The 13,760-nt window shown below is 43.2% G+C and overlaps 1 protein-coding gene across 3 annotated transcripts in view; it reads left to right on the plus strand.

The window, feature by feature from the left end:
• Positions 1 to 13,760, plus strand: part of zbbx (zinc finger, B-box domain containing) — a 107,136-nt gene that overhangs the window by 17,972 nt on the left and 75,404 nt on the right. For all 3 annotated transcript variants that reach the window (XM_052457674.1, XM_052457723.1, XM_052457703.1), the window contains exons 8-9: positions 12,116 to 12,295; positions 12,393 to 12,612. In XM_052457674.1, coding sequence (XP_052313634.1) covers positions 12,116 to 12,295; positions 12,393 to 12,612 — 400 coding nt within the window. The remainder of the gene's footprint in view (positions 1 to 12,115; positions 12,296 to 12,392; positions 12,613 to 13,760) is intronic.

Below are 13,760 nucleotides of genomic sequence, written 5' to 3' on the forward strand. Positions count from 1 at the left end.
CAGCACTGTTCTGTTACTGTTAGCATACAGCACTGTTCTGTTACTGTAGAGGCTAGTCAGAGTGTTAGCATACAGCACTGTTCTGTTACTGTAGAGGCTAGTCACAGTGTTAGCATACAGCACTGTTCTGTTACTGTAGAGGCTAGTCAGAGTGTTAGCATACAGCACTGTTCTGTTACTGTAGAGGCTAGTCAGAGTGTTAGCATACAGCACTGTTCTGTTACTGTAGAGGCTAGTCACAGTGTTAGCATACAGCACTGTTCTGTTACTGTAGAGGCTAGTCACAGTGTTAGCATACAGCACTGTTCTGTTACTGTAGAGGCTAGTCAGAGTGTTAGCATACAGCACTGTTCTGTTACTGTAGAGGCTAGTCACAGTGTTAGCATACAGCACTGTTCTGTTACTGTACAGGCTAGATGGAGTGTGTTGGCATACTGCACCATAGCTAAATGCTGCACAAACACGATAAGGGATTCAAAATCCAAAATTGGATTTGTTTTTCCAATTCTTTGTGGATCTGTGTTATCTGAGGGAAATATGTGTCTCTAATATCATCATACATTTTGGCAGGAGGTTAGGAAGTGCAGCTCAGTTTCCACCTCATTTTGTGGGCATTGAGCACATAGCCTGTCTTCTCTTGAGAGCCATGTCTGCCTACGGCGGCCTTTCTCAATAGCAAGGCTATGCTCACTGAGTCTGTACATAGTCTATCTCTGTCTATGTGTCTATCTCTGTCTGTCTTTTTCTCTATCTTTGTTTCTGTCTCTATCTCTGTCTCTATCGCTGTCTCTATCTTTGTCTCTGTCTATATCTCTGTCTCTATCTCTGTCTCTGTGTATATCTCTATTTCTGTCTCTGTCTATATCTCTGTCTCTGTGTCTATATCTCTATCTCTGTCTCTGTCTATATCTCTGTCTCTGTGTCTATCTCTGTCTCTATCTCTGTCTCTGTGTCTCTATCTCTGTCTATATCTCTGTCTCTGTGTCTATCTCTGTCTCTATCTCTGTCTCTGTGTATATCTCTATTTCTGTCTCTGTCTATATCTCTGTCTCTGTCTCTATCTCTGTCTCTATCTCTGTCTATATCTCTGTCTCTATCTCTGTCTCTGTGTATATCTCTATTTCTGTCTCTGTCTCTATCTCTGTCTATATCTCTGTCTCTATCTCTGTCTCTGTGTATATCTCTATTTCTGTCTCTGTCTATATCTCTGTCTCTGTGTCTATCTCTGTCTCTATCTCTGTCTCTGTGTATATCTCTATTTCTGTCTCTGTCTCTGTCTATATCTCTGTCTCTGTCTATATCTCTGTCTCTGTGTCTCTATCTCTGTCTATATCCCTGTCTCTGTGTCTATCTCTGTCTATATCTCTGTCTCTGTGTCTATCTCGATCTCTGTCTCTGTCTATGTCTCTGTCTCTATCTCTGTCTCTGTCTCTGTCTCTGTCTATATCTCTGTCTCTGTCTCTGTCTCTGTCTCTGTCTATATCTCTGTCTCTGTCTCTGTCTATATCTCTGTCTCTGTCTCTGTGTCTGTCTCTATCTCTGTCTATATCTCTGTCTCTGTGTCTATCTCTATCTCTGTCTATATCTCTGTCTCTGTCTCTATCTCTGTCTCTGTCTCTGTCTCTGTCTATATCTCTGTCTCTATCTATATCTCTGTCTCTGTCTATATCTCTGTCTCTGACTCTGTCTCTGTCTATATCTCTGTCTCTGACTCTGTCTCTGTCTATATCTCTGTCTCTATCTCTGTCTCTGTCTATCTGTTTTAAGCTGTGTTTGAATACTCATACCGGGGCGGCAGGGTAGCCTAGTGGTTTGAGCGTTGGACTAGTAACCGAAAGGTTGCAAGTTCATATCCCCGAGCTGACAAAGTACAAATCTGTCGTTCTGTCCCTGAACCCACTGTTCCTATTTTGTCATTGAAAATAAGAATTTGTTCTTTACTGACTTGCCTAGTTAAATAAAGGTAAAAATACAAATACTAACCATACTATTTGTGACATAAATTGAGTATGTAATATGCTTGTTGGGTTAGGGTTAGGGCTTTGTACTACAACTGCCAAAATACGAAGTATACAAGCAGTGGACACTATTTCTGTGGTTTTAGGGTCCATAATACTATTCCTCAGAAAATGGGCGTAGCTTCACAATGTTTTCAGATTTCAAGAAAATGGGCGTGGCTTCACAATGTTTTCAGATTTCAATGAAAATGGCAGAAAATATGCTATCAACTCCGATATCAGAGCACTCTCATCTGAGTAGATGTCCAGAGTGAATTTACGAACGCACCCTATTGACATGTTTATTCCAGTCCAGTTCTTAGCTAAGTGGTACAGTCGTTATGCGTTCTTAATGGACGTTGTTAATGAAGTCGTAAGAGGTCTAGCTAGTCGTTTGTTATGCTAACCAAGCTTGCAAGAAGTTGCATAGCAACAGCATCAACATCCGGTAGACAGTCAAAGGGCTACAAGTATTCTCAACTGAAAGGATACCGTTTGTTTACGGTATACTAAAATCAACTAATAGTATATACTCATTAAGTATGTCGTATACAGTATGTTAGAATGGGTATTCGAACACAGTTTTAGAGTACTCCTGCTGTGCTTTATTTATTTGTGTGTGTGAGCGTGCCTTTAATCAGCCATCATACAATGCAGATCTTTTTCCATCCATTTGTTGTGTTGTAACGCTGACCAACAATTAACTTTCACTGTTTGTCTTTGATACCTCTGTCACACACTACTATAGAGTCAGCATAACACACTACTAAAGAGTCAGCATAACACACTACTATAGAGTCAGAATAACACACTACTAAAGAGTCAGAATAACACACTACTATAGAGTCAGTATAACTAACACACTACTATAGAGTCAGCATAACACACTACTAAAGAGTCAGAATAACACACTACTAAAGAGTCAGTATAACACACTACTATAGAGTCAGTATAACACACTACTATAGAGTCACTAACACACTACTATAGAGTCAGTATAACAGTACACTACTACTAAAGAGTCAGCATAACACACTACTATAGTCAGCATAACACACTACTAAAGTATAACACACTACTATAGAGTCAGTATATAACACACTACTAAAGAGTCAGCATAACACACTACTATAGAGTCAGCATAACACACTACTAAAGAGTCAGAATAACACACTACTATAGAGTCAGTATAACACACTACTAAAGAGTCAGTATAACACACTACTATAGAGTCAGTCAGAATAACACACTACTAAAGAGTCAGTATAACACACTACTAAAGAGTCAGTATAACACACTACTATAGTCAGAATAACACACTACTAAAGAGTCATAACACACTACAGTATACTAAAGAGTCAGTATAACTACACTACTACTAGAGTCAGCATAACACACTACAGTATAACACACTACTATAGAGTCAGTATAACACACTACTAAGAGTCAGTATAACACACTACTAAAGAGTCAGAATAACACACTACTAAAGAGTCAGAATAACACACTACTAAAAGTCAGTATAACACACTACTAAAGAGTCAGTATAACACACTACTATAGAGTCAGTATAACACACTACTAAAGAGTCAGTATAACACACTACTAAGAGTCAGTATAACACACTACTAAAGAGAATAACACACTACTAAAGAGTCAGAATAACACACTACTAAAGAGTCAGAATAACACACTACTATAGAGTCAGTATAACACACTACTAAAGAGTCAGAATAACACACTACTAAAGTATAACACACTCAGTCAGTATAACACACTACTATAGAGTCAGCATAACACACTACTATAGAGTCAGTATAACACACTACTATAGAGTCAGAATAACACACTACTATAGAGTCAGTATAACACACTACTAAAGAGTCAGCATAACACACTACTATAGAGTCAGTATAACACACTACTATAGAGTCAGCATAACACACTACTATAGAGTCAGAATAACACACTACTATAGAGTCAGAATAACACACTACTATAGAGTCAGAATAACACACTACTAAAGAGTCAGAATAACACACTACTATAGAGTCAGAATAACACACTACTATAGAGTCAGAATAACACACTACTAAAGAGTCAGTATAACACACTACTATAGAGTCAGTATAACACACTACTATAGAGTCAGCATAACACACTACTATAGAGTCAGAATAACACACTACTAAAGAGTCAGAATAACACACTACTAAAGAGTCAGCATAACACACTACTATAGAGTCAGTATAACACACTACTATAGAGTCAGCATAACACACTACTATAGAGTCAGAATAACACACTACTATAGAGTCAGAATAACACACTACTAAAAGTCAGAATAACACACTACTAAAGAGTCAGTATAACACACTACTAAAGAGTCAGAATAACACACTCAGTATAACACACTACTATAGAGTCAGAATAACACACTACTAAAGAGTTAGCATAACACACTACTAAAGAGTCAGTATAACACACTACTATAGAGTCAGAATAACACACTACTAAAGAGTCAGAATAACACACTACTATAGAGTCAGTACAGTATAACACACTACTATAGAGTCAGAATAACACACTACTAAAGAGTCAGTATAACACACTACTATAGAGTCAGTATAACACACTACTAAAGAGTCAGTATAACACACTACTAGAGTCAGAGTCAGTATAACACTACTAAAGAGTCAGTATACTAGAGTCAGTATAACACACTACTATAGAGTCAGAATAACACACTACTAAAGAGTCAGTATAACACACTACTAAAGAGTCAGAATAACACACTACTATAGAGTCAGTATAACACACTACTATAGAGTCAGAATAACACACTACTATAGAGTCAGAATAACACACTACTAAAGAGTCAGAATAACACACTACTAAAGAGTCAGAATAACACACTACTAAAGAGTCAGAATAACACACTACTAAAGAGTCAGTATAACACACTACTATAGAGTCAGCATAACACACTACTAAAGAGTCAGCATAACACACTACTAAAGAGTCAGAATAACACACTACTATAGAGTCAGTATAACACACTACTATAGAGTCAGTATAACACACTACTAAAGAGTCAGAATAACACACTACTATAGAGTCAGAATAACACACTACTAAAGAGTCAGAATAACACACTACTATAGAGTCAGAATAACACACTACTATAGTCAGAATAACACACTACTATAGAGTCAGAATAACACACTACTATAGTCAGAATAACACACTACTATAGAGTCAGAATAACACACTACTAAAGAGTCAGAATAACTAACACACTTCTAAATAGTCAAAATAACGAACACACGACCAAACACACAAATGAGAACCATGTTAGAACCTGGCTATACCCAGAAGCCATTGTGTTTAGCACGCACACACATACACACATATACATACGCACAGTATTGTACAGCTAACCTTTTGGGGACACACAATTCAGTCCCATTAAAAATCCTATTTTCCCTAACCCAAAACCAAACCATAACCTGTACTCTTACCCTAACCTTAAACCTAAACCTAACCCAAGCTCCTAACCCTAAACCTAACCCTTGCTCCTAACCCTAAAGCTAACCATACACCTAACCCTAACCTTCACCCTAGCTCCTAACCCTAAAGCTAACCCTAACCCAAGCTCCTAAACCTAACCCTAGCTCCTAACCCTAAACCTAACCATACACCTAACCCTAACCCTAAACCTAACCCTAGCTCCTAACCCTAAAGCTAACCATACACCTAACCCTAACCCTAACCCTAGCTCCTAACCCTAAAGCTAACCATACACCTAACCCTAACCCTAACCCTAGCTCCTAACCCTAAACCTAACCCAAGCTCCTAACCCTAAACCTAACCCTAGCTCCTAACCCTAAACCTAACCCTAGCTCCTAACCCTAAACCTAACCCTAGCTCCTAACCCTAAAGCTAACCATACACCTAACCCTAAATCTAACCCAAACTCCTAACCCTAAACCTAACCCTAGCTCCTAACCCTAAACCTAACCCTCGCTCCTAACCCTAAAGCTAACCATACACCTAACCCTAAACCTAACCCTAGCTCCTAAACCTAGCTCCTAACCCTAAACCTAACCCTAGCTGCTAACCCTAAACCTAACCCTAGCTCCTAACCCTAACCCTAACCTAAACCTAACCATAAACCTAAACCTAACCCTAGCTCCCAACCCTAAACCTAACCCTCGCTCCTAAACCTAAACCTAAACCTAACCCTAGCTCCCAACCCTAAACCTAACCCTAGCTCCTAAACCTAAACCTAACCCAAGCTCCTAACCCAAAACCTAACCATAAACCTAAACCTAAACCTAACCCTAGCTCCTAACCCTAAACCTAATCCTAGCTCCTAACCCTAAACCTAACCATAAACCTAAACCTAAACCTAACCCTAGCTCCTAAACCTAAACCTAACCCTAAACCTAACCATAAACCTAAACCTAACCCTAAACCTAACCCTAAACCTAACTCTAGCTCCTAACCCTAAACCTAACCCTAGCTCCTAAACCTAAACCTAACCCTAAACCTAACCCGAAACCTAACTCTAAACCTAACCCAAGCTCCTAAACCCAACCTTAACCCTAAACCTAACTCGAGCTCCTAACCCTAAACCTAAACCTAGCTCCTAACCCTAAACCTAACCCTAGCTCCTAAACCTAAACCTAACCCTAGCTCCTAAACCTAAACCAAACCCTAGCTCCTAACCCAAACTAAATTCTGACCCTAACACTAATTCTAACCTTAACCCTAAACCCCCCTAGAAATAGCATTTGACCTTGTGGGGACCAACAAAATGTCCCCAGTTTGTCAGATGTTTGTTTGTTTACTCTTCTTGTGGACACACACACACACACACACACACACACACACACACACACACACACACACACACACACACACACACACACACACACACACACACACACACACACACACACACACACACACACAGTCAAAGGGAGGCTGTGTGTTTGGCAGGACACAGAGATCCAGGATTATACACATGGCCATTGACACAGACGCCTCCGCACTCATAATCCTGTTTGATTTGCCTTCAATAAAGAGAGAGAGACAGACAGACAGACAGACAGACAGACAGACAGACAGACAGGCAGGCAGGCAGGCAGGCAGGCTGGCAGACAGACAGACAGGCAGGCAGGCAGACAGACAGACAGACAGACAGACAGACAGGCAGGCAGGCAGGCAGGCAGGCAGGCTGGCAGACAGGCAGGCAGGCTGGCAGACAGACAGACAGACAGACAGACAGACAGACAGACAGACAGACAGACAGACAGACAGACAGACAGACAGACAGACAGGCAGGCAGACAGACAGAAAATAGAAGAGGGAGAAAAACATACAATTAATTTCATCAGCATGCAGTGTTCCCTCTCTTTTTTCACTCAGTCCACCTGTCTGTGTGTGTGTGTGTGTGTGTGTGTGTGTGTCTGCGTGTGTGTTTTCTTCCCACTGATGTGTCAGGTCAAGCCTGTCCGTCTCTCACCCTGGTTGTTTTGGGGTCAGTCCACCTGTCTGTGTGTGTGTGTGTGTGTGTGTGTGTGTGTGTGTGTGTGTGTGTGTCTGTGCGTGTGTGTTTTGTTCCCACTGATGTGTCAGGTCAAGCCTGTCCGTCTCTCACCCTGGTTGTTTTGGGGTCAGTCCACCTGTCTGTGTGTGTGTGTGTGTGTGTGTGTGTGTGTGTGTGTGTGTGTGTGTGTGTGTGTGTGTGTGTGTGTGTGTGTGTGTGTGTGTGTGTCTGTGTGTTGTTCCCAAAACTTTAACTTCTCTCAGTATTGAAGGACTTAGCTACTGTCTCGTTCCTGTCTCTCAGTATTGAAGGACTTAGCTGCTGTCTCGTTCCTGTCTCTCAGTATTGAAGGACTTAGCTGCTGTCTCGTTCCTGTCTCTCAGTATTGAAGGACTTAGCTGCTGTCTCGTTCCTGTCTCTCAGTATTGAAGGACTTAGCTGCTGTCTCGTTCCTGTCTCTCAGTATTGAAGGACTTAACTGCTGTCTCGTTCCTGTCTCTCAGTATTGAAGGACTTAGCTGCTGTCTCGTTCCTGTCTCTCAGTATTGAAGGACTTAACTGCTGTCTCGTTCCTGTCTCTCAGTATTGAAGGACTTAGCTGCTGTCTCGTTCCTGTCTCTCAGTATTGAAGGACTTAGCTGCTGTCTCGTTCCTGTCTCTCAGTATTGAAGGACTTAGCTACTGTCTCGTTCCTGTCTCTCAGTATTGAAGGACTTAGCTGCTGTCTCGTTCCTGTCTCTCAGTATTGAAGGACTTAACTGCTGTCTCGTTCCTGTCTCTCAGTATTGAAGGACTTAGCTGCTGTCTCGTTCCTGTCTCTCAGTATTGAAGGACTTAGCTGCTGTCTCGTTCCTGTCTCTCAGTATTGAAGGACTTAGCTACTGTCTCGTTCCTGTCTCTCAGTATTGAAGGACTTAGCTGCTGTCTCGTTCCTGTCTCTCAGTATTGAAGGACTTAACTGCTGTCTCGTTCCTGTCTCTCAGTATTGAAGGACTTAGCTGCTGTCTCGTTCCTGTCTCTCAGTATTGAAGGACTTAGCTGCTGTCTCGTTCCTGTCTCTCAGTATTGAAGGACTTAACTGCTGTCTCGTTCCTGTCTCTCAGTATTGAAGGACTTAACTGCTGTCTCGTTCCTGTCTCTCAGTATTGAAGGACTTAACTGCTGTCTCGTTCCTGTCTCTCAGTATTGAAGGACTTAGCTGCTGTCTCGTTCCTGTCTCTCAGTATTGAAGGACTTAACTGCTGTCTCGTTCCTGTCTCTCAGTATTGAAGGACTTAACTGCTGTCTCGTTCCTGTCTCTCAGTATTGAAGGACTTAACTGCTGTCTCGTTCCTGTCTCTCAGTATTGAAGGACTTAACTGCTGTCTCGTTCCTGTCTCTCAGTATTGAAGGACTTAACTGCTGTCTCGTTCCTGTCTCTCAGTATTGAAGGACTTAGCTGCTGTCTCGTTCCTGTCTCTCAGTATTGAAGGACTTAACTGCTGTCTCGTTCCTGTCTCTCAGTATTGAAGGACTTAACTACTGTCTCGTTCCTGTCTCTCAGTATTGAAGGACTTAGCTGCTGTCTCGTTCCTGTTAAAGCATATTTCCTACTAATGTTAAAGCATATTTCCTACTAATGTTAAAGCATATTTCCTACTAATGTTAAAGCATATTTCCTACTAATGTTAAAGCATATTTCCTACTAATGTTAAAGCATATTTCCTACTAATGTTAAAGCATATTTCCTACTAATGTTAAAGCATATTTCCTACTAATGTTAAAGCATATTTCCTACTAATGTTAAAGCATATTTCCTACTAATGTTAAAGCATATTTCCTACTAATGTTAAAGCATATTTCCTACTAATGTTAAAGCATATTTCCTACTAATGTTAAAGCATATTTCCTACTAATGTTAAAGCATATTTCTACTAATGTTAAAGCATATTTCCTACTAATGTTAAAGCATTGTTATTTGAGTTATTTACATTTATATTTGTCACTTTATGATGATGATGATGATGATGATGATAATGATGATGATCGGGACTTGTTCGTGGTAGTTTTGTGAAAACTATACTGTAACTTACATTTTTTGTAACGGATTTTAGGGAATTTTTTCTAAACCTTAACGATCCCAATGTTGTTTAAATGTCCACACCTATACTTTTGACATTAGGAGGATATTTGGATATAATAAACTCAGCAAAAAAAAGAAACGTCCTCTCATTGTCAACTGCGTTTATCTTCAGCAAACTTAACATGTGTAAATATTTGTATGAACATATCAAGATTCAACAACTGAGACAAAAGTTCCACAGACATGTGACTAACATAAATGGAATAATGTGTCCCTGGACAAAGGGGGGGTCAAAATCAAAAGTAACAGTCAGTATCTGGTGTGGCCACCAGCTGCATTAAGTACTGAAGTGTATCTCCTCCTCATGGACTGCAGCAGATTTGCCACTTCTTGCTGTGAGAGGTTACCCCACTCCCACCTGCATGTTCCAAGAAATGTATAGGGGGAATGGCCCTAGCCCTCCTATACAACAGGTCCCAGACGTGCTCAATGGGATTGATATCCGGGCTCTTCGCTGGCCATGGCAGAACACTGACATTACTGTCTTGCAGGAAATCACACACAGAACGAGCAGTGGCATTGTCATGCTGGAGGGTCCATGACGGACCCTCCACCTCCAAATCCATCCCGCTCCAGAGTACAGGCCTCGGTGTAACGCTCATTCCTTCCACAATAGTCAACGATGTTGCCTGTGATGTCTGGTGAGGACCTGCCTTACAACAGGCCTACAAGCCCTCAGTCCAGCCTCTCTCAGCCTATTTCAGACAGTCTGAGCACTGATGGAGGGATTGTGCGTTCCTGGTGTAACTCAGGCAGTTGTTGCCACCCTGTACTGATCCTGTACAGGTGTTACACGTGGTCTGCCACTGCGAGGACCATCAGCTGTCCGTCCTGTCTCCCTGTAGCTGATCAGCGGCCCGTCCTGTCTCCCTGTAGCTGATCAGCGGCCCGTCCTGTCTCCCTGTAGCTGATCAGCGGCCCGTCCTGTCTCCCTGTAGCTGATCAGCGGCCCGTCCTGTCTCCCTGTAGCTGATCAGCGGCCCGTCCTGTCTCCCTGTAGCTGATCAGCGGCCCGTCCTGTCTCCCTGTAGCTGATCAGCGGCCCGTCCTGTCTCCCTGTAGCTGATCAGCGGCCCGTCCTGTCTCCCTGTAGCTGATCAGCGGCCCGTCCTGTCTCCCTGTAGCGCTGTTTTAGGTGTCTCACAGTACGGACATGGCAATTGATTGCCCTGGCCACATCTGCAGTCATCATGCCTCCTTGCAGCATGCCTAAGGCACGTTCACGCAGATGAGCAGGGAACCTGGGCATCTTTTTTTGGTGTTTTTCAGAGTCAGTAGAAAGGACTCTTTAGTGTCCTTAAGTGGATCATAACTGTGACCTTAATTGCCTACCGTCTGTAAGCTGTTAGTGTCTTAACGACCGTTCCACAGGTACATGTTCATGAATTGTTTATGTTTAAACCCTTTACAATGAAGATCTGTGAAGTTATTTGGATTTTTACAAATTATCATTGAAAAACAGGGTCTTTAAAAAGGGACGTTTCTTTTTTTGCTGAGTTTATATTCCTTATTCTCCTGCTTTCATTTCTTTCTCCTATCTCCTATCTCTATCTCTAGCTATCCTCTATCTCCAGCTCTCCTCTCTCTATCTCCCTCCCTCCCTCCCAGTGAGGCCATTGCCTCAAGGACACAACATCGTTGATAGAGATAGGTTAACCTGTGTGGTCACACTGGTGATTGATAGAAGGAATAATGGCCTTAGCCCCTGGCACAGAGAGAATCAATCAGACCCTGTTTTTAAGGCACACTCATAGAGGACGTTCATGTTTGATCCATATTTGATGTGTGGATTTTAATTTAAATAATGTAATTTGATGGTGGAAGTGATTTCCTGTTTCAGGGGTCAGGAGGATAATTTGTGAATGAGCCCATGTGCTTCATGGGTAATTATATACATGGTGAGTTGGGCAGCGTATAATAGTGTGAATAGAACTGAGCCATCTTCTCAGAGCCATGTTGTAGCAACAGGAGTAGTTGTAAAGATGTGTGTGTGTGTGTGCTCATCACTCCCCCTCTCTCCTCACAGACAGAGATCCAGACCTCGATGAGCACGCTGGATGTTGTAGCAACAGGAGTAGTTGTAAAGATGTGTGTGTGTGTGTGCTCATCACTCCCCCTCTCTCCTCACAGACAGAGATCCAGACCTCGATGAGCACGATGGATGTTGTAGCAACAGGAGTAGTTGTAAAGATGTGTGTGTGTGTGTGCTCATCACTCCCCCTCTCTCCTCACAGACAGAGATCCAGACCTCGATGAGCACGCTGGATGTTGTAGCAACAGGAGTAGTTGTAAAGATGTGTGTGTGTGTGTGCTCATCACTCCCCCTCTCTCCTCACAGACAGAGATCCAGACCTCGATGAGCACGATGGATGTTGTAGCAACAGGAGTAGTTGTAAAGATGTGTGTGTGTGTGTGCTCATCACTCCCCCTCTCTCCTCACAGACAGAGATCCAGACCTCGGTGAGCACGCTGGATGTTGTGAGTCACTTCCAGAGACAAGTTCAGCCCAACCCAAAGTCTGATTCCCAGATGGCTGGGAGAGGTGGAGGGGCGAGGGGGCCGGAGAGAAGGACCCAGGCCGCTCCCGCTGTTACACATACCCACAATGCACAGGGAAGCCAGGTGAGAGGTCATCAGGAGATAATGTCCTTAGCCAGGTTATTAAAAAAGCTACCTTCCTCCTTTCTTAAAGTGATCATTGTGTTTCTCAATGTCACAGGTTTTAGTTGTGAATCCCTTCGGGGAGGAGGAAGAGGAGTTTGATGAACTGGAGGATGAAGAGGAGAAGGAGATGCAGACTACCTCACTGCTGGGAGGACAATATGATGAGGAGGAGTCAGCTCTCTCCTTTCAGGAGGCACTCAGGCAGTGGAGAGGAGAGAGAAGAGATGGAGGAGAGAGAGGAGATGCAATCTGGAGACCCTTCCAAGCACGGACAGGTATAACACACACGCACGCACGCACACACGCACACACGCACACGCACACACGCACACACGCACACACACGCACGCACACACACACACGCACACGCACACACACACACGCACACACACACACACACACACACACACACCATGCAATGACTAATGGTTTGGTTTCCAGACCGGGGAACGTAATAGAACTCCACTCAGACAGCGATGGATGATTGGTAAAAGTAGAAACTATAAAGGCAGACATACAGGCAGAAGTGCTCAACATTTACCTGGCATCCTTCACCTGCCCACTCCTTTCTTTCTCTGTCTCTCCCTCGTTCTCTCCCTCTTTCAGGGCTTGTATTACTCGTATTGTGAAACGCTAGTCTTCTCTGTCTCTTTCACTGCCCTGAAATGATAGAGCTACTGTACTGGGCCTCAGTCTGTGTCGATGTCCACCTCCTCTTCCTCCTCTTCCTCCTCCTCCTCTTCTGTGTAGTGTTAAAAAGCAGTACAGTAGTGATGTTTGGGGTTGTTATGAGGACAGGAAACACTGTAGAGGTACTGGTGCATACCGTATGTATCCCTGTGGTGAAACACTGTAGAGGTACTGGTGCATACCGTATGTATCCCTGTGGTGAAACACTGTAGAGGTACTGGTGCATACCGTATGTATCCCTGTGGTGAAACACTGTAGACGGTGTGGGGGCAGACAGTGGGACTGTTTCAGTTACAGCGTGTTGGGGCAGACAGTGGGACTGTTTCAGTTACAGCGGTGTTGGGGCAGACAGTGGGACTGTTTCAGTTACAGCGGTGTTGGGGCAGACAGTGGGACTGTTTCAGTTACAGCGGTGTTGGGGCAGACAGTGGGACTGTTTCAGTTACAGCGGTGTTGGGGCAGACAGTGGGACTGTTTCAGTTACAGCGTGTTGGGGCAGACAGTGGGACTGTTTCAGTTACAGCGGTGTTGGGGCAGACAGTGGGACTGTTTCAGTTACAGCGGTGTTGGGGCAGACAGTGGGACTGTTTCAGTTACAGCGGTGTTGGGGCAGACAGTGGGACTGTTTCAATTACAGCGTGTTGGGGCAGACAGTGGGACTGTTTCAGTTACAGCGGTGTTGGGGCAGACAGTGGGACTGTTTCAGTTACAGCGTGTTGGGGCAGACAGTGGG

Source organism: Oncorhynchus keta, chromosome 1 (genome assembly GCF_023373465.1).
Source record: "Oncorhynchus keta strain PuntledgeMale-10-30-2019 chromosome 1, Oket_V2, whole genome shotgun sequence".
Lineage (NCBI taxonomy): Eukaryota > Metazoa > Chordata > Actinopteri > Salmoniformes > Salmonidae > Oncorhynchus > Oncorhynchus keta.